The sequence below is a fragment of the Aulostomus chinensis genome, chromosome 20, assembly GCF_037954235.1.
Source record: "Aulostomus chinensis isolate RoL2024-O1b breed Wild chromosome 20, RoL_Achi_v1.0, whole genome shotgun sequence".
Classification (NCBI taxonomy): domain Eukaryota; kingdom Metazoa; phylum Chordata; class Actinopteri; order Syngnathiformes; family Aulostomidae; genus Aulostomus; species Aulostomus chinensis.
In genome coordinates, this window is record NC_141339.1 from 8,814,688 (window position 1) to 8,837,804 (window position 23,117).

Consider the following 23,117-nt stretch of genomic DNA (forward strand, 5'->3'; position numbering starts at 1 on the left):
ATTTTGTGGAAGATGCAGGATTTTTTTTTCCCCAGCACCAATTCCAGCTGTAATCCTTGTAGGCCTATTGTTCAACCTTGCATACTGGTATGTGTTTTCAATACATGCTTGTTGAAATTTCACTTTTTGTGTCTGTTTTTCTCATCTGATGAATTTTTGCAGGAAAAGATTGGGAAGGAGTTAGAAACCAGCAAGGATTTTGGCTTTGCCACAACCTCTGATGTCTTTGGAGTGTTACTGCAACAAGACAGATCTCCACAGAGCAACTTGCTCCAGGTACAGTAGCAATAATTACAAAGGAGGTAGAATTCTTGAATAAACAGCAGTTAAAACTATAACACTGATGTTATTTTTGATTTTGAATGCTTCATCTGTGTGGTAATACCCTGTATTTTAAGTATACTGATTTAGGAAGTTTAATTACAGCAGGCACAAAATCTGTGATTCCCACTGTCAGCTAGATTTTTAAGGAAATATGTTGCACAAATTTCAGTTCTTCTTTGTTAAAGGAATATGTCCTTGGCAAGCCTGTAAATAACATCTACCCTGAAACACGATGTCTGTTTTCACACAAAACTAATCATTGAAAAGACAGTTAAAGCAATAAGTTTAATTGTTGCATATTGATAGTGACTGGCAAATTGCATGTTTAATGCATGCAGACTAGTCTTTGTTAGCTTCTACATTGGCATCACCATAAGAGTGTATATAGCAGATGATTAGTAATCTTTGCTAAAATGTGCTTGATGTGCCATTAGTCTTCATTAGCTGTTAAGCTGTCTTGTAATTATTTAGTAATAAGCTGTGAAATTACTTTACAAGCATAATTAAAACACATTTTTCTGAGAAATTAAAAAATGAAATGTTAAATTAAATTTGCAGCGGTATGTATCCCGAAAAGAAACATTTGCTTCTGATATTGATGGAACATTACAATAAGGAAAGTCATTAGACTTTATTACATTTATTATTCGAAAGTGCTTTTTTCCCCCCATTTTCCTGTAATTCATTTTTAACAATGGTACTTACCCTATCGCTGAAAAACAGGAGGCTTCTGACGAGTCTAATTCAGAGGAAGAGGCAGAGAGTTGTCACTCATCCTCCTCTGACACACTAACTTGCAGTATTCCAGAGGTAAATGTGTAAAACCCATTCACAGCCTTGCACCGAATGTCTATGGGGACCTGTTTCTCTTGGGGTTTATTCCAAAATGTCACATTAAGCTCTAAAGTTAATTATTGAGAACCACAGATGTTAAAAATTAATCAAATCTTCACTTATGTTCAGATTTAAAACCTCAAGAATTGAATTAGTAATTCCATGTGTTCTCGCCTTCTCACCTCATAATTTAAACATAACTAACTTAACTCTTCTTTTTCTGGTGGTGTGGAGATCTGTGCATGTTGATATTAAGCTGTGTGAGACAGTCTATCCAGCGTCCTCTTTAAAACTGTCAGAAGTTGCTTGAAATATGTTGCTACACATATACACACACACACACACACACACGAAGATGAATGTGTGCAAGTGTGCAAATTCTATATCGTCCCCTACTTAAAATAATTGCCTAACTCATTTTTTGACAAAAAAAAAAATTCTAAGAATTAGAACTATTTTTTTTTATGTACTTGTACGTGTTTCATGTGTCAGGACCCGGAAGACACCCTGAATGAAGACGTGGCTGAAATGAAGCAGCTCTCTGATGTTATGGTAAATAATAATTGACTATTTCATAAACATTTTGGATATTTACTAACCTTTAATTATTAAATGTTTAATTAAATCTTAGATATTTTAAAGTTAGCACTATAGATGCTCAGTTTGTGATTTTGTTGACATCCACTATTTTGCGACTGTTTTGACCAACAGATATTTGCTGATGTTATTATTATCTGTATGAAATCACCATATTATAGTCAAATTTTATACTGAAAACTGAATTTAAACATTCTGAATTTAAAAGGTGTTATTGTTGATGAATGTCTCAAACTGAGAACTCTTTAATACCAGTTTTGGATACTTTTTTCCTTTTCTTTTAACTAATATGAATAAATTTTTGGTCTTTCAGGTAACAGAGAGTTTAGCTGGTCACATTTACTTTGAAGTGGAGACAAGTTCAGTAGGTGCTGAACCGCAGCGTTTACCTATGAAATTGGGACTTGATACCAAGACCTTTGGACCAGAAAATATTCAAACTCGATTAATAACAATGGAATCCCAACTAGAACCTGGAGCCAATATTGGTGACGCAAGTAGACTCAAAACTGTAACATCTGAGCCTCAAATGGCTGCAGTTGTTCTCGCATCTGACGACCAGTTAGCTTTGGCTTCAACACCAGAGTTACATGCATCTGCAAAATGTGACATGGATGTTCAGATGCAGTCCCATCAGGCAGCACTTGAGGACACAAGACTAATTCCTGTGAGACCTATAACTCCATTCACTGCTACAAGAGCGTCAGTTAAATCCATAGAGGAGAGGGACAGAAATCCGTGTTCATCTCCTCATCAAGGTCTGGTAAGTGGTAAAAGGAGAAAGGAAATTGCAAGAAGCCAGACAAAAAATATGAACCACTTATGATGTTTGACACTGATAAGAAGTTATCTATATTAATGAATAAACTTGTTTACTTACTTTTTTTCTGCTTTCACTTTGACTTCCATGATACTGTTACTGGGTTAAAGAACCAAAGTGAAGGGAGCATCACTGTTGTGGTAGGATCTCAACATGCACCAGAGGTGCAGACCAGGTAAAAGACCCAACTCATATGTACAAAATACAGACAGAAGAATGTTACATGGTGATTTTGCTGGCAAACCTTCTCTACCCGTAGATTGGCTGGACACCACACAGATGACACATACCAGCAAAGGTGGAGACAACTTCACACCCACATCTCTCAAAAACTGTCGACCCTGGAAAAAGTCCAGGAGGAGCATCAAACCCTTATCAGCTCAGGTTGTGGAAGTAGAGATGAAAAGGTAGGCAAAAATTTTAAACAAAGCCTAGTTTTTGATAAAAGTTGTGAATAAGCTGATTACAGTTTTTAAAATTACAAGCATTTGGTAGGACATAGTGTGGGTGAGGGATGAGATTAGACCATAATGTAGAGATTAAAATTCCATCGTATCTTCCACCATCTGAAAATATCTGTTGTCATGTGAGTTATGTGTTTGTGTCACTTAAAGAATTTCAAAGTTGCCAGTTTCACATGATGAGTGGGATCAGTAATGGTATTACAATGATATCCTTGGCTTGGATTTTTGTCTGCCCCATTCTAGTTAATACAATATCTCAGGAATTAATTTGTTTAAATTTGGCTCAAATATTCATTGGGACTGAAAGATGACAGCAAATATTTTGATGGTCAAAGGTCAAGGTCACTCTGACAGGAATACATTGTGGAGGCATGCATTTGCAATGCAGTATTTTTAGTTTTTATAGATGCCTGCTTTGAGGGTATCATGCAGCCCAAAAAAAAGTCTGTATGTATATATATATATATTACAGGAGAAATGGTGCTGAAATGGACTCTCATTCAAAGTAAAATGAATAAATACAACTTGACAAACTGTCAAACTAAACATCTTATATTTCTGTTTAGGTTCCGGAGGGAGACCTGATATCAGCAGGATGTTCTGGTGCTGTTCTCCAGCTTGTCAACGAGTCCATCGACATGCTGAAACAAATAGTGCGTCCGCTAGAAACTCATGCTTGTGTTCTCTCACTCTGATATAACTGTAAGATTACAAATTCTAGCTGAAAATAACCTGTACTCTTTCCACTGGTGAATAATTTTTCTTACCACAAGAAACAGATGTCTTAATTATCAAGTCTATTTTATTTGTAGAGTGCCACATCACAACAAAAGTTATCTCATGACACCTTTCAAGTAGAGCAGGTCTAGTACTACACTCCTTCAATGAATTTACTCCCAACAATTCTCCATGAGCAAGCACATCAGGCAACAGTGGGAGCAGAAACCTTCCTTTTAACAGGTAGTAATGTCGAGCAGATCCAGGCTCAATGGGGATGGCCATCTGCTTTGACTGGTTGGGGGGGGAAAGAGAGCAAGAGTGCAGGGCAGAGACAAAGACAGATAATGTAGGAAGACAGATATGCAGAAGGAAAGAGAGGGGCAGAGATAAAGAGAGAAAGAAAGGGGAAGAGAATGAAGGGCAGAGATAAAGAGAGAAAGAAAGGGGAAGAGAATGATGGACAGACACAAACAGGTGCTGCTAAGGGTGGCAGCTTGAGCCTCTTCAGGACTGTAGCCTCCTCCAGCAGCAGCAGCAGTCAGGGAAGGCATATGGGAAGTGGGGAAGCAAAAGGTTCTGAAGAAGAAGACGAGTTAGAACAACATATGAATATGGGAGGACAAAGAGAACAGAGAGGAGGAGAGAGAAGCCCAGTGCATCATGGTATATCCCCCAGCAGTCTAAGCCTATAGCAGCATATCTAAGGGCCAGCCTAAGCAGCCCTAACTATAAGCTTTATCTAAAAGGAAGGTTCTTAAGTCTGCTCTGAAACATAGAGAGGGTGTCAGCATCCTGGACTGAAACTGAGAGACAGTTTCAGAAAAGGGGAGCCTGATAGCTGAAGGCTCTGGCTCCCATTCTACTTTTAGAGACTGTGGGAACCACAAGTAACCCTGCATCCTGGGAGCAAAGGGTTCTAACTGGATATAGGGGACTATGAGTTCTCTCAGATATGAAAATGCCTGCTTTGTATGTTAGGAGAAGAATTTTAAATTCTATTCTGAATTTAACGCGGAGCCAATGCAAAGAAGCTAGTACAGGTGAGATCTGGTCTCTTCTATTAGTTCTAAACAACACGTGGGCAGCAGCGCTTTGGACCAGCTGGAGAGTCTTTTGGAACATAGTACAGCCAGATAAGAGGGGAATTGCAGTAATCCAGCCTGGAAGAGACAAAAGCATGGACTTGTTTTTTGCATCCTTTTTTTTTTTTTTTTTTTTGAGACAGGATGAGTCTGATCTTAGCGATGTGACGTAGATGAAATAAGGCAGTCCTGGAGATTTGCCTAATATGGGAGTTAAAGGACAGATCCTGATCAAAGAGAACTCCCAGGCTCCTTACTGCAGTGCTGGGGGCCAGGGTGATGCCATCCAGGGTAGCTATCTCATTAGATAGATTACATCATTAGTACAAACAAAAACCCCACAGTTGTTGATCACATTTAAGTTAAAGGTGATAGATCCATCCAAAACAAAGTTTATGCTTCTTCTGTTCCTAAGGTGTTTTGGGCCCAGCACAATAACTTCAGTTTTGTCGGAATTTAATAAAAGTAAATTGTAGGTCATCCATTTTGTGTTGTCTGCATAACAGTGAAAATTAATTGAGAGTTTCCTTATTATGTCACCTCATGGAAGCAGATATAGAGTGAAGAGGACTGGTCCAAGCACAGACCCTTGCGGAACACCAATAGTCCAAGCCTAATTTTTATATTCTTTTGAAATAATTCAGTGGTCGTGTTAATTTTGATTAAGCTTTTTCAGATTGACTCCTCTTATAATGGTATTTGGGTTGGTAGACTGATGTGGTCACAGACAGTCTCTGTGGGGGTTTGGGTGACTGAAGGGTAACTGCCCTTGAGTACACGCAAAGAAGCATGTAAGCAGCCCTGCCTCCTGGTCTCAACTCTAGGTTGTCAGGGTCTTGGTTCTATAATATAGTGGGCTATAGTTCTAGAAATGAGAGCAGCTCCACTCAACATAGGATGAATGCCATCTCCTCTAATAAGACCATGTCTCCCCCAGAAAGTTTTCCAGTTACAGTTACAGTCCAACAAAAATCCCACTTCGTTTGCTGGACACCATATTGACAGCCAGTGGTTGAACAATGACCTGCAGCTAAATATGTTGTTTTCTCAGCGGATATGTCACTCAGTGGGGAAATTTTATTAGAAACGTGAACCTATGGTTGGTCACTGACAGTAGGCTTCTGCTTAGGACTATGCTTGGGAAAATTACCCAGCCGCCGTGGTTCCCCGGCAGCTCCTGAGCAGCCGGGGAACACCATTTGGAGCTACATTAGGAGTTAAGTTAGAGTGGTCCATACCAGCTGATGACAGCTGGCTAGCTTTAGTGGCTCTTTGTTGGGATCCATCAATGTGGAACTGCCAAGTCAACTTTGCTAAGGGTCGCCTCCAGCGTTACAAACAAACTACATTTAACATATTTTGCAGCATCACGAAAGGAGGCAAAAGAGTAACTAAACATGTGCCACACTGAGAAGGAGAGAGGAGAGCGAGTGGGAGAATCCATCCCTGGAGCGGAGAGTTTACATAGCAGAAAGACTCGCCACAAGAAATATGGTGTTTTAAGCTTCGGCCAAATAATACAATTAACTGCAGTTTTAACAGGTAGATTAATGTGCATAATTATGAATCAGCAGGGACGATCAAACTTGCACTAGCGCAACAAAGCAAAGCACCTACGTCAAGCAATATGCTAACTGCAACACTTGTCCTGGTATTTGTCTTGTCCTTTTGCTTGTAATTATTAAAATTATGTCATTGCAAAATTCAATTTATCTTATTTTTAATTATACAAATTTAACCTCAAAGAAATAATCATCAAATATGGATGTGTTTGGCTTAACAAGCTACCTGAAAGGGCTCAAATAAACAACATTTTAGGCTCTGTCTTTTTTAACCAAAATATTAATGTTATTTTTTTCCTTTTGTTGCTGAAAGCTAGATCTGTTTTGAAATTAAAAATGGGTTGTTTTATGATGTAGAATCTTTGCAATCTGTTGTCTTGTTTCCTAAGTGTGATTGACTCAATCAGTGCAGCAATAATTTTGTTGTGATACATGCTGCATATAATTCAATAAAAGTGATTTCAAGCAACAGCAAAACAAAAAATGCAAAAATTGGGAGCAATAAGATCGTGTGATCTTGGTGAAATCTGCCAGCGATTCAGATGTCAAGTAAAAAGTGTGAGCTATAAAGTTGTTTTGTCTCCTAGGTGAAATCTTCAGATGATTCAGATGTGAAGGAACAGTTGTACCTGGCCGTACGGAAAGTCCTTCTCTGTCTGGATGCTTTGACTGATCTTCAGTTGACTCCTAGCAGTGCTGGTGAAGATGATGTCCAGCTGAGGATGCTACAGCAGGAGGTGACTTGTTTACAACTGCAAACACTTTGCTGTATTTATAAAATCATGTGGAGAAGGACTCAATCTTTTCTATTTCATGTGACTTTTCTTGTAGAGCTCATGTAAATATTATGGTGTTTCTAAATTCTGGTGTAGTGTGTATCAAGCCAGCTGGTGAGTGTGTCTGACCTGCTGAGCAATGTGGAGTCAAAAACCAGACCATCACTTCTGGGTGAAGAACCAGACACACTAGGCTGTTTGACCTCCCTTCAGCAATGTCTTCAAACTGTTCAGCTTACTTTGTCATCATCGCGGGATCAGCTCACTCAACGTCTAGACCTTAAAAAACAACATCAGGTTTGAAAAAGACTGTGATCAATGTCATTTCTCACTGGCACAATATTTCTACTGTGTGGCCCAAAAGAAGAAAAAAAAAAACACTTTAAGATATTGTCACCTTCTTAAGATAATTGCCTATGTCATTTTTTGACAATTTTTTTTTGCTTAAATCAACTCCTTTTGATGTTTTGTCACCATTTTTTGTGTTGAAAAACTGAAAAAGTTTTTAAAAAAATGACTGAGACCATTATTTTAAGAAGGCAATGATATTAAAATATACTGTCAAATCATTAACATGCCACAGAATCAAGAAAGCTTGTCAAGACAAAAAAAAAACATTTTTCTTTGGCTTAATATTTGTAATGTCTGTGTTATATGTCATTCTAATCGTCAAGGGTTGTAAGACCTTTTAATATCATAAACACCTACAATATCTGAAGTATCACTGGGTACCTTTCTCCAATAGGAACTCTTTTTACCCCAACTGTGTGTTTTGGATGAGTTTGAACTGGGACAAAGTGAGACGTTCCCAAATCTAAAGGATATCCCTAGTTTGAAGGTAAGTTCATAATGCTTGAACCTGTGTGTCTAAGACATTTCATCAACAATAAGAATATTAATTTAACAATCTTACATTCATTTATAGAGAATATCACTATTTGTACACCAAAAGCAAAAAAAACAATGTTTATAATACAACACTCAAATTCTCGGTAAAAAATGGGACTGATTTGCAAGATATCTGCATAAAGGTCGGTTTTCAGAGTAAGGTACAACACTTTTACTATAACTAAGCTACCTCTGTAAATTACATTAGTACAAACAAAAAACCCACAGTTGTTGATCACTTTTAAGTTAAAGGTGATAGATCCATCCAAAATAAAGTTTATCCTTCTTCTGTATCTTTTAGCAGTGTGTGCCGGTCAGACATCTGAGAGAGAGTCCTGGGGGGAAAGCCATGCTCCTAGAAGCTTCCTGGTCTTTGCTGCGGGGAATAAGTCGCCTCCTAGAACTGGGTGAAGAAGAAATAACAGAAGGGCAGCAGAGTCAAGTTTTCAACTGCACCCAAATTCAAGCTGTTCTCTGCAGACGTCAGGTATCCACCTCTCTGTTCTTTCATCAAGTTCTTCAACAGGCACACAAAGGGCACATTTAAGTCAGGCGATCAGCCTCAAAGACCTACTGATTAGGTTCAATACTAAGGTTGTTTGTGTCCCTCTGTGCTCATCTGTTTTGCATTTATTTCCCCTCATTTCTGTCATCAATCTGATCTCCTGGTGATCCAGAAGTTCCTGCAGCTTCTCAGGTCTCAGTTGGCTTTTGTGCAGTATCTATTCCAACGTGAGCCAGAAGCACTTATGTGTCAAGAGGATGAGCGAGTTAAACTGGAGGTCCGAGCCAAAGCTCTGCAGCAGCAGGCTCTAGAGCAGGAAGTGGCTTTCAGAATGAGGCTTCAGGTTTGTAATTCACATTTGCGAAAGACCATATAAACACACACATTTATTTTCTGCTAATATCCTACCTGATGATAATGCATATGAGGCAGCTAATCAAACGTGTGTTTGTGTTTGCCTGTTGTAGGATAGGGTCTACTGGAAGGAGAATTGTTTTCAACTGGGCCGGGCGCTAGATGAGCTTGAAACCATCATCAGTGGTGGAGAATTGGAAAGAGAAGATTATGAGGTGTCTGTTGTGGCTAATAGACGACAGAGCTGCCAGGTAAACTCACTCTGCATATAAACCAGTCAGCCACAACACTACGACCATTGGCAGGTGCTGAAATGTGGGTTAGGTCTTATACAATATAGCTAGATGCTTTTACTATGTTGGCTTACCTGCTTTTCTCATTTCCTTTTCTTTTCTAATCCCTCCCATTACCCTTACCTTCACATGATTGTCAATGTAGGTTGCATTCCCTTTTGTATTCTAATTTAGCAAAACTTTTTTAAACATATTGACTGTTTGTGCAGTCAAGCAGTGCGGGTAAAAACACCTTAATATTTTCACTTAGTCAGGGTCAGATTGGATTAGACAGTATATACTAGTGGATAAAACAAGAGCAGCTGTTCAGTGTTTCCTTTTTATCACCTACATTTTATTCCTTTAGTTATCAACTCATCTTTCTATCGTCCTCTGCCAGTTTTATATGATATTTCAAGCAGACTCAGAACTGGCCCATGTGGTATGCTTCTCTAGAGTCTCATAAAGTTTGGTATAATTTAAAATCAGCATTTTTGATCCCACTTGTCACTCAGCAAACCCTAGCCCAGCTGGATGAGAGTAGAGCTTCTTTGGGTTGGCTAATGGATCAGAGGAGCATGCTGCTGACCAAGCCAGCAGTCTTTTCTAGCTTGGTCAGCCAGGCAGGAGGCGCTGTGGAGCTGCGGTGGCAAAGTACCTACAGGCAGACGGAGGAGGAGATTCAACGCTGTGGAGATATCCAGGACAGATGGGCCAGGTGAGATGCGTTCAGGCAAAAAAAGAGGCCAAGAAAGGTTAATAATTACAAGAGTAGCTCGACAAACGTTATTACCAGTAACTTCCTACTTTCATCCAGAATAACAAGGTAACCCCTAGGATTCCATAGTCCTTTTATACCCATACCTGCATATACATATTCCCATATGAATCATACATGTTGGCTAATATGTAAGGACAGAACAGAAATGATGGCATGTGTGTGAGTTTGTGTGCGTGTGTGTGTGTGTGTGTGTGTGTGTGCGAGTGCGTGTGTGTGTGATTATTCTGAAAACCACAAATCTAAATCAAGCTTTTCTAAGTCAAGGCCCATTAAAAAGGTCTAATGTTGCTGGATAGATTGCCAAACTGAGCTTCTCAGATTGATGATGTTGTTTGATGATGGATTTTAGAGAGGTAATCATTCATTCTTTTAATATTGTTTTTACTTTGTGTGGTTTGAATATCTAATTTCCATCATATTTTTTGCTGAAAATTCCACTTAACCAATAAAAATCACTCACTCACTGAAAAAGTGATTCTCAGCTTGGGTCAGAGGTTGAGTACTCTAAATCCAGTTTAATTTCAAAATACAATAAGATCTAACTGTTCATCAGAGTTTTTATTATGGGTAAGTCTTTCCTTGAATAATGTTATCATGTTTCCCCACCACCCCATATCTAGTATCATTGTCATATTCTGCCCCACTGGGTGAGCTATCCATGTTCATCTTGGCCTCCCCACAGATTCCAGACGAACTTTGCCTCACTCAGTAAACGGTTGACTGATGCTGACAAACACCTGAAGACTTGTTCAGCTCTCACAGACAGCACTGACCAGGATCAGGAGTGCATTTATAGGAATCTGATCAGCCTGTTGGTAAGGTACTCCTCATAGTTCCACACATCAACTCAGTGCTGATAGATTGTCCTTGATTTTTTTGGAAAACTTAACCTGACAGAAAGCATGTGGTACTTTTCAGTCTGTGGATATAAATCCCCAAAAGGAGCATCAGTCTGCAAGTGAGATTTATTGAAGCAACAAAAAAGTTATTTGATGTGTTTCCAGGATGTAGCCCCATATTAACTATATATAAACCAAGAGAAATACTGGAATGAGCATTGACAGCCATCAGTGTTTCTACACTGAACAGTATCCCCAACAAATGTGTTCAACAACAGCAGGCGTTTGTTCTTTGCCATAAGCCATCTCTTGCACAGGTGTATAAAGTCAAGACGTTGATTAAAAGTCATGATCACAACACAGATTTTCCTTAAGGGGAAGTTAACAAAAGGTTTAAAATCCTCCAGATTTATTTTATCACAATGCCTCAGTTTTTGCAACATTTATAGTCCAACTGGCACACTGCAAGGTGTTATGTCAGTTCATCAAATTGCACTGTAAACTGTAAAGATGATTTTTCCACAACAAACCATTTTATGAGTCATTTCCAGCTGTTTAGCACTACAGGCAGTTGATCACCTGCCTGCAGTAGACAAGTTTCAACAACAATTCAGCATCAGCTGTACCTGCATGACTGCATTACAACAGTTGCTTGTACAGCTGAAGAAGTGTTTGATATGAACTTCCAAAGAATCTCTACACTTTGCTTACAGACAACTTGACCTGGCTATTGTCTGACATAGGAACACCTGTCATTGGGCAAACACTCATAAGAATGGCATGTTGGAAAAATATCTTCACATATGAATCCTATCATGCAAATGGTAGGCAATCTGTAATGTTGGTGAGCACATGCTGATGTGAATGTTGTATGCATAGTGTCCTTTGGTGCTGGTGGAGTTCCTGTTCTTCATATTATCAACTGACACAGCTGCAAATAATAAATGAGATTCTGTGTCTCATTGTTGTATCCGTCAGCATGAGTCTCAGTCCGATGGTGCTTTGCCTCATGTCGCTAGGTTGTAAGCACAGTTTCTGGAAGCTGAAAACATCCCTGTCCTCCATGGGCTCCCTGTTCACCAGACATGGCTTCCAATGAGCCTCTGGGGGCTATTCTGGGTACATCAGTTTGTCTCTATATTAATGAACTCCATACAGCTCTTGATACAAAATTCCACAAGCCTCAATCAGTGTTCTCATTCATCCAATGTGAAGGAGATTCACTGCATCACCAAAAGCACTGTGGTCACGTGCTGATCCCTCTGTCTCCCAGTGATGGCTCAGTGTCTAGGGAGACACTATAGGTGAAAATTTTGTAACAATGTGTGCATAAATAATTTATAAATATAATGAGTCACATGTATTTTCTGCAAACTATAAAAATAGAACGAAAGTCTAATGGTGATATTTAGATACATTTATGATGGCTATATTACCTCCTCTGTCTGTAGCTAAGGATCAGTGATTTGTGACAGTGACTTTCCTCCTCCAGGACTTCTCCATCGAGATGGAGGCTATGTCTTTTCAGAGGGCATCTGTTTCCCAGTATGCTGCTCAGCTGTTTCATCTAAGGGAGGCTGAATGTCCAAGCCTGAGAATGCATCTCGCCCAGCTGGAAGTCAGCTGGAGCAAACTTACCTCTAATGTGACAAATGTACAAGACCAGCTGCAGCAGGTACTGTATAGAGAGATCTTATCTTCATTTTCATGGATATTTTTAGTATACATAATTGTTACAAATAAAGCAAAAATACAGAAAAGTAATGACTCGCTGCCTTAAAGGAACAAGCAGAAATCATTTGGGAATTTCACTTACTGTTCATCATTCCTCTTTATTTGTCTGGCTCTAAAAATGACAGACAATAACTGTCTTTCCTAAAAAGTAGACATGTTCCTTAAAAAAAAAGATCAAAGTGGTGGTGCCTTTGCTGTGGTGCATTAGCTTTTTTGACAGCATATCCTAAAATGTTGTACACAGCGTTTTATGAATGAAACTCTTATTTGACTGAAATCCCAGTTTTCCAAAAACGTTTTAGGAATTGACTAATCTGCTTCATTGAGGGGAGTATAAATGTTCGTCACATCAGTTTTGCAGTGATTGAGGATGATGAACTTTGAAGGACTACATTTTTTTCCAACACTATCACACAAAGGAAGCAGATATTACGCATTATAAAGAAGCCTGTTTTGCAGGAAAAGATGGAGAGATGATGAAAAATCTGAAGTCAATCACTAACAGCACAAGTGTGTAATGTTTGTGACAAATCATAAACAGTTACACGAGTGGATGTGAAATCTTTCTTTGTATTCTTGTGTAAAAAGAAGCTGCTGCTAGCATGGCCACCGGCGAAGCTACTGTCTCACCTGGAGGACTGGCTGAAGAAGACGATGGAGCCTCAACTGAACCAGGAAAAAGAAACAGTCTTGAAGGCCAAAAATGCTGCTGAGATCACTCAGACACTGCAGCGCTACCGGGTACCTCATCTTTCCATCGCATCATTTTAGGTTCCACTTCAGTAAATCAGTGCATTTGTTTACATTCATTGACACAGCTACTCAATTTGATAAATTGCAGTTCAACTACAATAACCAACTCACTAGACTACAGTTAACATATGTCTATCAGTCTCATCTGACATAAATCAGTGTGCAAATCATTTTTTTCTCTTTTGCGGGAAGCTTTTTTTTTTGTGTGTGTATTTTAATCATGTGTTCTAAGCAGGGGTTGAAAGCTGTCATGGTCAATGGGCAGCCCCTTCTTGATTTCCTGTCCCAATCTGGACCGCCAGTGATGGAAGCTGATGATCAGACTCTCTCTTCTAAATATACGATATTTGCTGAGCAACTTGGTAACTTCAGACTGCAGTGGATGCTCCTGCAGAGGGAACTGGAAAGTCAGGTCTGTACTAACTAATATGCAATAAACAGATGACAAATGCAACTTCTAGACTGAAGCAGAGAGCTATTTTATATTAACAGTTGTGTATTCTGTTTGTATCATTAGCAGGCTAAATAGTGAAATGTGTTATGTATGCAGAGGAAGATATAAGAACATAAAGCAGAGTGATGGAGGGGAAAGGAACATGGTTGTGTACAGAATTTGTCTTGTCTTACATTCAGTTTTATGAGTGGGAGTTAAACTGTCTTAGATGCTTCAGTATTCTGTTTTGCACTCAAATACAAGTTTTTACGTTTCACATTTCACTCAAACCATAAAGATCATTCCTTGTAAACCAAAAACAATGGAAAAAGCTTCAACGACTCTCCAGATTTTCTACAAAGTGGTGTCGTTTTCCATTTCTAACTTTAATTTCACACACGAATCCCCCCTCAGATGCATGGAGCTGAACAGATCCTTCACATATGTGCTGACAGAGAGAAACAGCTCCAGCGTCTTCATAACTCAGTAGAACAGCAGAAAAAGTGTTTAAGGCAGTGGAAACAACCTAGCAGTCAAACTTTGGCTTGTAAGGTTTTGCTGGAGTGGGAGGTAAGTAACAGAACCAGGACGTAAGCAGCTGCAGGTTTGTACTATATCCTCAGACAAGAGACACTTGTGTTTTTCTTCCAGGCTGATGCGGGAAAAATAAAGGAGGTCGCTGCAACTTTGCAGGACTTGAAATCCACACGTGTGCTTGCTGAAAAAGAAGAGGAGCACCCGAGTGATGTTGCTTTTTGCAGCCAGGTGGAGAGAGTCAGTCATGCTTGTGAGGATCTCAGTCAACAGGTAAAGGCATTAAATGTGAATAAGCCCTCTCATATAAACTATAAACTTATTAATGAATAATGATAGTCATTATCATCGACTATTGATGATGGTTGATAGTGGTTACTATATGTTACACTAAAATCACATAGCATAATAGCTCAGTTACAATAATCAGTAATCTCCAAATTTTGTTTAATCTATTTAGTTTCATTCTCATTGGAATCATCGGTGTCAGTTGCAACACTCACCTCTACTTTCAGTGAAAAAACTCTGATAAACTAACTGTGTGCAATGTCCTGCACCAAACATCACGTGTGGGGCAATGAAGCAGAGAATCTGCCACTTAACGATTATTTTTTATGTCTAAGGTGTTTAAAAAAAAAAAAAACTAAAACAGAACTACAGTAAAAGCACACTGGTGGCTGAAACGACAGTTGTGCTACATTACCCTACATAGTATAACACAATGCCACATTAATTCGTAACCATGTGAGTAATTATCATCTTGAGAGAACTATATCTAAAAAAAAGTTGTTGTTTTTTTTAACTTGAACAGCTAAATGCTTAAGTTGAGTAAAACATTTGTAATATTTGTTGTATTTTAATTTCGAAATTGCAGACAATAGTACCTTCAGAGCGATAACTAGATCTCATATTTCTAATGATAGAAGTTACATTTTATTTAGAATCATGTAAATATTGTGTTTGTTAACATGAGTCAATGATCTACCAAGAATATCTGTTTAATTTTGTTGGCAATATTCTTTCTTTTTTACATTTAAGCCTATAAATGATTAGCATATCTCTTTAAAAGGAACAAGCACTTTAGAATTATGCAATAAGATATCTTCCTGTTCTCCTTTGCTGTAATTTGCAGATGCAATCACTTAAACCAACATTACAGCAGACTGTGGAGGATTGGGCTAATTTTGAGCGAAATCTGAGGGAAGTTTCTCTGCACACCACTAGGGTACGCAGCACTTTCCAGTATCACCAAGCTCCTCTGTTTTCAGTGAAGCAGACTGGAGAATACATGGACATCCTTCAGGTGAGAATCAGCACTGTCCTTGACATCCTGGACACAAGGCTTTACTAGTACTGCAGCAAGTTTTAAAAGGACTTCAGAGCTTCAACCACTTAGTACAGTATAAACAAAATCTGGATGCGTTGATCATGACTTTTGAGTTAGCATTAGGAGAAGCCTTTTGTCTTGTTTGGGCTAGGGTCATGTGTCAGCTCTGCTGAGGCTGTTGGAAGGTAAAAATACATCTAAAGTAAAAATGTAAAGGTGTTTTTTTTACTGTTCACAGCAACTCCAGGAGAAAGAAAAACAAAGGAAAGAGCTCTGGACAGACATGGACAAATCCTGTCAGAGCCTTGTGAAGATGCTCTATCGTGGAACAGCTCAATCACTGAGTGAACGTATGGAGGGAGAGCAAAAGCGGTTGGTGACATGCTCAAGATGTAATATTATGAAAAAATACTAGTCGTTAAAATCTCTAGAAGCCATTACATCAGTTAACTCTGTCCTTAGTGTTGTTTGTCGTAGAATGAATTTTAAGTCCCAAAGATGCTGTTTGAGGCACAACGTTTAAAAAGTGTAAAACATGTTTGTGCATTGAAGCTTCAGTTTCACTGGCACTTTTAAGCTCCATTTTCAAATGTATACCAAATTTTGACAAAGATATCCAACACAACCATGTCAGTGCCTGTGTACTTTTACAAATTTAGGAAGACAAACACGAAGCATTAACAATATTGAGTTATAAATTAAAAGAAAAAACAATATTGTGTCTCTTAGTAAGTTGTTGGGCCACCATCAGAGTTTCAGTGTGTGTAGACACACTATAGTCTTTAAGTCTGTAGAACTCTATTTGATGATATCTATCTAAAAGGTATTTCCTCATTTGAGGGTTGATGATGAAAGCACTGTCTAAATATGTTTTCCACTGAGTCAAGATGGACTGTAAAGGCCATTACTTATGATTCACAGAATTTTCATAATAAAAAAAAAAACATTCCGTGACCCCTTCATGTCCTATTGATGGGGACATTGTTCTTATTTCTCCAATGATTTAAAAAAAAAAATTCATTTTTTCATTGAGTGTGCCACCTGTCTGTAACTTCATGTTTGAATTAAGATAAAAAGAGCTTAACAAAGCCTTTTCTGTCTTAGGTGGAGGGACTTGTTGCAGGAACTTGTGGACGAGCACAGAAAGATTGGAGAGATGCTGTCTGTCTGGCAGGAGTATAATCGCCTCTCTGATAGCTTCTCTCTTCAACTTAAACACCTTTGGCATGAATGGGAGGTGCTGCTGAACTCTTTGGTTTCACCCCAACTCGACAAACAGACGATTCACTCAGTGGAGGTTAGTTCAGAGTTGATATTAGAACTTGCCTTCCATAGTACTGAGTAGAGATAGGAATTCCTGCTCTTTTTCGTGTAGTTTCCACATCTTTGAGAAAAATATTCATGGCCATGTACTTCTTGAAATGACTACACAAAGAAATCAATGTCAAAATATATCAGTATATAATCAATACTAAATAATATATGTTTTCATACGATATTTAAATTAATTAGAATACTAACTAAAGAGATGTACCAGTTGCAGCAATCATCTACAGCGGGGTATCTTGATTTATTTGTGGCTCAGGGATAGTAAATATTATGTTGTTCCAATAATTAGTTATATGGTGGCTGCAGAGAGAAGCAGTTTGATTATTGTTATTGTTATTCACTTTTTTCTATATTATCATCAAATTTTCTGCTTGACTCATCCTCTCCCCACAGGGTTGATTCATTTATCAAATCATGGACTTAATACATAAATTTCCCTCAATAATCCGACTTCTTTTCTTGGAAAGGAAAGGAGCTTATGAGCAGAATTATCAGTGATGTCCCGTGGTTTATTGATTCTCCTGTACTGTGTAGTCCAAATGCTGCATTATAGCTTTTTTTGCACATTCATGTAAAAAAACAACACTAAAAAAAAAAGAAGTTTAGGACATTGAGTCCAGCCTCTGATGTTTTCCCATTCCATTTCAAAAGCACACAGGTATATTTTAGAATCCATGAGTCAGAAGCACTTGTGGAAACCATTTTTCATTTTTATTAAGAGAGGAAAAAAGCAGCTGTGATGTTATGATCAGCCTGTGTTCAAGGGAGTTTTGATGAAAATTATAGGAAAAAAGGAGCATTAACACAGTCCAGTCAACATTAAGTATTGCAAATAAAACAATATGGATTCCATGCCTGCTCTCCTGTACTATCCTCTCATTTCTCTGTGTCACTTATTAAATTTGTTCTTCAAGAAATTGCAGAATGCTGCTGAAGACTTGCAAAGCAGATTGGGAGATGTACTGACGTCATCCAAGCCTCTTATTAGTTGGTTAGAGCCACTAGCCGCAAATTTAATCCAGTCACAGACCAGAATGCTCTCTCGTGATATTTTGCTGCTGAGCCAGATGATGTCAGAGGCAAAAAAAAGTCTCAAGGTGAGCAATTTTCAAAATGTGAATGGAATTTTACTCCAATAATATGATACATGATTTCAGCTGTCTATAGCTCTTACATCCACCCAGGAGGTCATGTAGTTAGTGTCAACTAAACTTTGTGGAGGTGTATAGTATGGGATACATGAGAGGAAGAAGAAGAGAGGAAGAAGCCACTGAATATAGGAGAAAATCTGTGTAACAGCACAAGGATCTGACTGCACTCTAATCTTTACTTTAAATTTGTCAAATGTGTCATGATTGGAGATCAGGGTGTGTGAAATTGGACTGAACACAACCTAAACAATGCGATTACTGGTGACTAGATGAGTACTTTATGCTCAATGTTGTAAATGCTAATAGATCTTAAATCTGTGGTACTTATTTTTCTCTACTTAATTCACATCATTCCACATTTCAGTCAAACAAGAACATTCTTCAGGATGAAGTTTAAAATGATAATGTGGCCTCCTTTTAAACAGGATGGGACAATGGGGAAAATTGTGATTGGTTGATTGAAAAAGTACTGGAAGTGACACCATGGCAACGACAAAAAGGAAAAAAGACAGCAACAAATAAAATAGTGAATTAAGACAGAAGAGATAAATAAATAATTTAGTCAATTAAATTACAATGAAAAGAATAAAATGGAAGAGAAAAGCAATGGGGAAAATTTTAGATTTAGATTTCTCTAAAATATCACATCAAATATCAATATATCAAATTTAAAAAGAGGCTGCATCACCATTTTAAAATGTTTGACATTATGACATTAAAGTCCATGCTTGATTGAATTGTTGACAAATGAATAAAAAAAGAGGAACGTGAATTCAGAAGAATTCATCTTTTTTGAGAAAAATTCTAAGAAATTGTACATAATATTTGAGAGAGCATATGTTTATTTTTTATGGTCTTATATCTTCCACTTTTTTTCTTTGTGAGCAGGGGGATTCAGAGCAACACAAATTATTTCATTCTCAACTGAAGGCTTTTGAAAAGCAGACACAAAACGTACCTCAAAGTCAGAGGGCCACCATGAACAACAAAGATTCTGTGAAGGTTGGTGTGAGTTCTTATTTCCCACCATTATCATTTTTGTTTATGCAGTATAAATGTAATGTAATGTTGACTTTGAGATCTTAAACTCAGGCTGCATTATGTCTTGGATGTACAGCGGGAGCTCTTAGAGCTCAGTGAGCTCCTTCCATCCCTGATTGATGTCAGGGAGACGAGTGGCCACCTTACCCTTAGTAAACAGGAGACAGAAACAATGCACACACTCAGCAGGCGGTGGACCAAAAGTCTGACTCACATGACTGACATTTACAGGTATGTAAATTTGGCTCCATAGTGATTCTTCAAAATATTTGGGCTTATTTTTGTAGATAACACGCAGAAGGGCTGTAATCAATATTTCTTTGTGGGAATCCTTGAAGGGATTTCAGAATGTCTTGTCTCATTGATGAATGCATATCAGCAACTGAAGTGCAAATTTGTGATATATAGAGAAATTAGTTTTGGGCTATGGGTTTATTACCTCTCTTCTCAAAAAACTGTATGACATCAGCAATAAGGTGCAGATGGCTGTGATAGAATATAAGGCAAAATCAAAAGCTAAGCTAAATATACTCAGAAATAAATATACACAGAACCAAGCAAGAACACTAAGAGCAATCAACAGTAATAGAAACCATGTATGTCTTTAGCATTTGTTAACAGGAACCTAAAACTCAGCCTTTGGGCTACCTTAACTCTCTCATCCTCGAGCCTCCACTGTGGGAGATTAAAAGCATTTGTTATGATGATCTAAGACGCCTTGGGTTGGAATAGAAGTGACAACCTATTTATGATGTTAATGTAGCAAGCGTTGCATCCTGGAGGAGATGTGTCCTCTGGCTCCATCAATATCTTATAGGGACAGGGCAGATTTTAAGCCAAGTCCATTTTTTTGAATCGCACACCAAATTACAACAAAAGGTATCTCAGGACACTTTATAAGTATAGTAGGTCTAAAATCACACTCTTTCAATTAATTTACACCATAAAAATGAGTAAGCAGATCTTGTATCCGGGGCAACACAAAACGTCTGTAAGAGGCAGTAACACTTAGCAGATCCAGAACTGCCATCTGTTTTGAGAGCAGGAAAACAGAGGGCAGAGCTAAAAATTGATAAGGGAAAGGGACAGAGAGAAAGAAGGGGGGAGAGAAATTGAAAGACAGACAGACATAAGACCTGAACAAGTAAGAAGCAGAAAGACTGAGAAGGGAGTCAAGTTAGCAACATGTATGTATGAGATATGAATGAGTACAGAAGGAGTGAGAGGAGGAGAAAGGCCCTCAGTGCATAATGGGAGATTCCCCTGGCGGTCAAACCTATAGCAGTATCACTAGGAGCTAGCCTGAGCCAGTCCTAACATTAAGCTTTATCAAAAAGGAAAGTTTTTGGTCTACTCTTAAATGTAGAGATGGTGTTTGTGTCCCAAACCAAGACTGGGATATGGCTCCACAGGAGATATCCCTTATAACTAAAGGCTCTGGCTTCCATTCTACTTTTGAAGCCTAAAGGAACCACAAATAACCGTGCGTCCTTGGAGCGTAGGGTTCTAGCTGGATACTGGGGGACTATCAGCTCTGTGAGGTATGAAGGGGCCTGATATTTAAGGGCTTTATTTGTTAGGAGAAGAATTTGGAATTCGACGGGTATGGAGAGCGATTTTTGTCAGTATAGCAAAGGAAACTATTTGAAAGAAAAGGCAAACAGTTTGCAAGCAATATATTTTTAATCACAGATCTGTTGTGTAGGACTAGATGTTGATATCCCTCGATAGATACACACCTAAGTGCACAGATGAGACTTTGTGGAGTTCAAATGAGTGATGGCATCCTTCGGGTTATCAAGTGGGTGCCCTCCTCCATGGATGTTTCACTGATTATCCCACGACACCTCCAGAGAGTTCAGCAGTGAATCCCAGCGTCCCAGGTTCACTCCCTAGACGCCATCAGCTCACTTGAAGGCCCAGGTCGGATCCTTTCTTTTCATCCACAGCCACTGGCTCCCCTTCTCAGCAGCCCTGGAGAGGTCCCTGACTGCCTGCCTGTGGGCCTTCCCTCGCACTCCCATCTCCCTGAGTAGCCTGGATGTTGAGGTGGCTACGAATCCTCTGCAGCCTACTTCCACTGGGCGTACCGCCGCTTTCCAGCCTTGTTGTTGAGCATCTGCAGCAAGTTCAGCATACCTCAGCTTCTTCCGCTCATAGGCCTCCTCCACTGCACTCTCCCAGGGCACCTTGAGCTCTATGATGTAAACGAGCTTGAGCGAGGTTGACCATAGAACGAGGTCTGGTCGCAGGTTGGTGGATGCAATCTCAGTTGGGAAGCAGAGTTTCTTGTTCAGATCTGCCAGCAGCTTTCAGTCCCGTGCTCTGCCCAGCTGCCCAGAGTCAGCTCTTATGGTAGTGAGGCTGGCTTGCCCTTCCCGGACAAATGGTGCTGGCTGCCAACGGGATGACAAGGGAGGAAGGGCATTCACGCTTGTCCGTTGTTTTTCCAGCGCTGCTGCCAGGCACTTTAGCACCTGGTTGTGCCACCAGGTGTAACGGCCTTGGGTGAGGCTGGTCTTGCATCCCACTAAGATGTGCTTCAGTGTTGCTGGGCTTGGACATTGAGGACACGTGGGGTCTTCACCATACCACTGGCTTAGGTTTGCAGGAGAGGGCAACACATCATAGGCAGCCCTGATGGTAAAGCTCGCCCTGAATGTCTCCATCTCCCACAGATCTTTCCAGGAGATATTCCTCTTCTCCACTCCTTCCCATGCCATCCACTGCCCTTGCTTTGCCTGAGACACAGCCTGTGCACGCCTTCCTGCTTCCTCTTCCCGCCGTACCTCTTGGACCACCAGCTTGCGCTGCTCAGCTGGATTGGCCTTGCTCCAGGCCGGTGTGCTGGCCCCGAGACCAAGACCACTCCTCCCCTCCTGAACTCGGCCCACGATGTCCCTGTGTTTGAGTGCTGCCTTTGCCTGCTCAGTTGCAACCAACGGGGTCCACTTCCTTCCGGTGGCCAGGATGGGTGCCGCTTGGGCTACAAATGGATCGCTCGAATCCAGTAGCATCATCTCCAGTCTAACTTTGATGCACTTGTACGCTTCTGCCAGACTGGAGATGGGCAGGTGTAACATCCCTTTGCCGTAGAGCCCAATGCTGCTGAGCCACCTGGGAAGGCCAAGCCACTTCCTTGCGTATGAGGTGACCAGTCTCTCCAGCTTTTCCACCTTTGAGAGCGGAACTTCATAGAGGGTTAGTGGCCAAAGGAGATGTGGAAGTCGTCCATACTGCATGCACCAGAGCTTCAACTTGCCCGGAAGCAGTGTTCTGTCGATGTTCTCCAGGCCACTGGCTACATCCTTCCTGAGTTGCTCCACTTGCTCTTTGTCTTTGAGGAAGGCATCATACCAACGACTCAGGCTCCTCACAGGCTTTTCGGAGACCGTTGGAATGGGTTTCTCACCAATGTGGAAGCGGTGGTCTGACAGCTTCCCCTTGACAATGGCGATGCTTCTGGATTTGCTCGGCTTGATGTTCATGCGAGCCAACTCAATGTTTTCCTGGAGCTTCCCTAGCAGCCGTACTGTGTAAACCCTGGTCATGGTCAATGTTGTGATGTCATCCATGTAGGCTCTGACCAGTGGCAGCCTCAGCCCAGGTCGTATTCGCTGTCCGCCAACCACCCATCGAGAGGCCCGTATAATGACCTCCATGGCCAGGGTGAAGGCCAGGGGGAGATGGTGCAGCCGGCCATGATTCCCACTTCCAGATGTTGCCACGCCGTGGTGTACTCTGCTGTTGTCAGGCAGAGCTGGATGTCCTGAAAGTAGGCCTTGACAAGGGTTGTAAGAGCTGGTGGGACTCTGAAGTAGTCGAAGGCTGTCCACAGGAGGTTGTGAGGGACTGAGGAGGAGTTCACAAGATCCAGAAACACCACGTGGAGATCTTTTCCCTCCTTCTTGGGGACCTGGATCTGATGCCAGATGACACTAGCATGTTCCACACATCCTGAGAAGCCTGAGATCCCTGCTTTCTGGATTGACGTGTC

At 40.0% G+C, this 23,117-nt stretch overlaps 1 protein-coding gene across 1 annotated transcript in view; it reads left to right on the top strand.

The window, feature by feature from the left end:
- syne2a (spectrin repeat containing, nuclear envelope 2a) overlaps positions 1-23,117 on the top strand; it is a 99,007-nt gene that overhangs the window by 48,589 nt on the left and 27,301 nt on the right. Inside the window, exons 59-84 of the mRNA XM_086190516.1 lie at positions 163-276; positions 1,048-1,134; positions 1,651-1,710; positions 2,069-2,518; positions 2,686-2,750; positions 2,835-2,982; positions 3,606-3,692; positions 6,991-7,140; positions 7,276-7,476; positions 7,925-8,017; positions 8,369-8,554; positions 8,745-8,915; positions 9,040-9,177; positions 9,714-9,916; positions 10,662-10,794; positions 12,311-12,493; positions 13,141-13,293; positions 13,541-13,717; positions 14,153-14,308; positions 14,390-14,545; positions 15,405-15,575; positions 15,838-15,971; positions 16,704-16,896; positions 17,843-18,025; positions 18,968-19,081; positions 19,197-19,351. Coding sequence (XP_086046642.1) covers positions 163-276; positions 1,048-1,134; positions 1,651-1,710; positions 2,069-2,518; positions 2,686-2,750; positions 2,835-2,982; positions 3,606-3,692; positions 6,991-7,140; positions 7,276-7,476; positions 7,925-8,017; positions 8,369-8,554; positions 8,745-8,915; positions 9,040-9,177; positions 9,714-9,916; positions 10,662-10,794; positions 12,311-12,493; positions 13,141-13,293; positions 13,541-13,717; positions 14,153-14,308; positions 14,390-14,545; positions 15,405-15,575; positions 15,838-15,971; positions 16,704-16,896; positions 17,843-18,025; positions 18,968-19,081; positions 19,197-19,351 — 4,061 coding nt within the window. The remainder of the gene's footprint in view (positions 1-162; positions 277-1,047; positions 1,135-1,650; positions 1,711-2,068; positions 2,519-2,685; positions 2,751-2,834; positions 2,983-3,605; positions 3,693-6,990; positions 7,141-7,275; positions 7,477-7,924; positions 8,018-8,368; positions 8,555-8,744; positions 8,916-9,039; positions 9,178-9,713; positions 9,917-10,661; positions 10,795-12,310; positions 12,494-13,140; positions 13,294-13,540; positions 13,718-14,152; positions 14,309-14,389; positions 14,546-15,404; positions 15,576-15,837; positions 15,972-16,703; positions 16,897-17,842; positions 18,026-18,967; positions 19,082-19,196; positions 19,352-23,117) is intronic.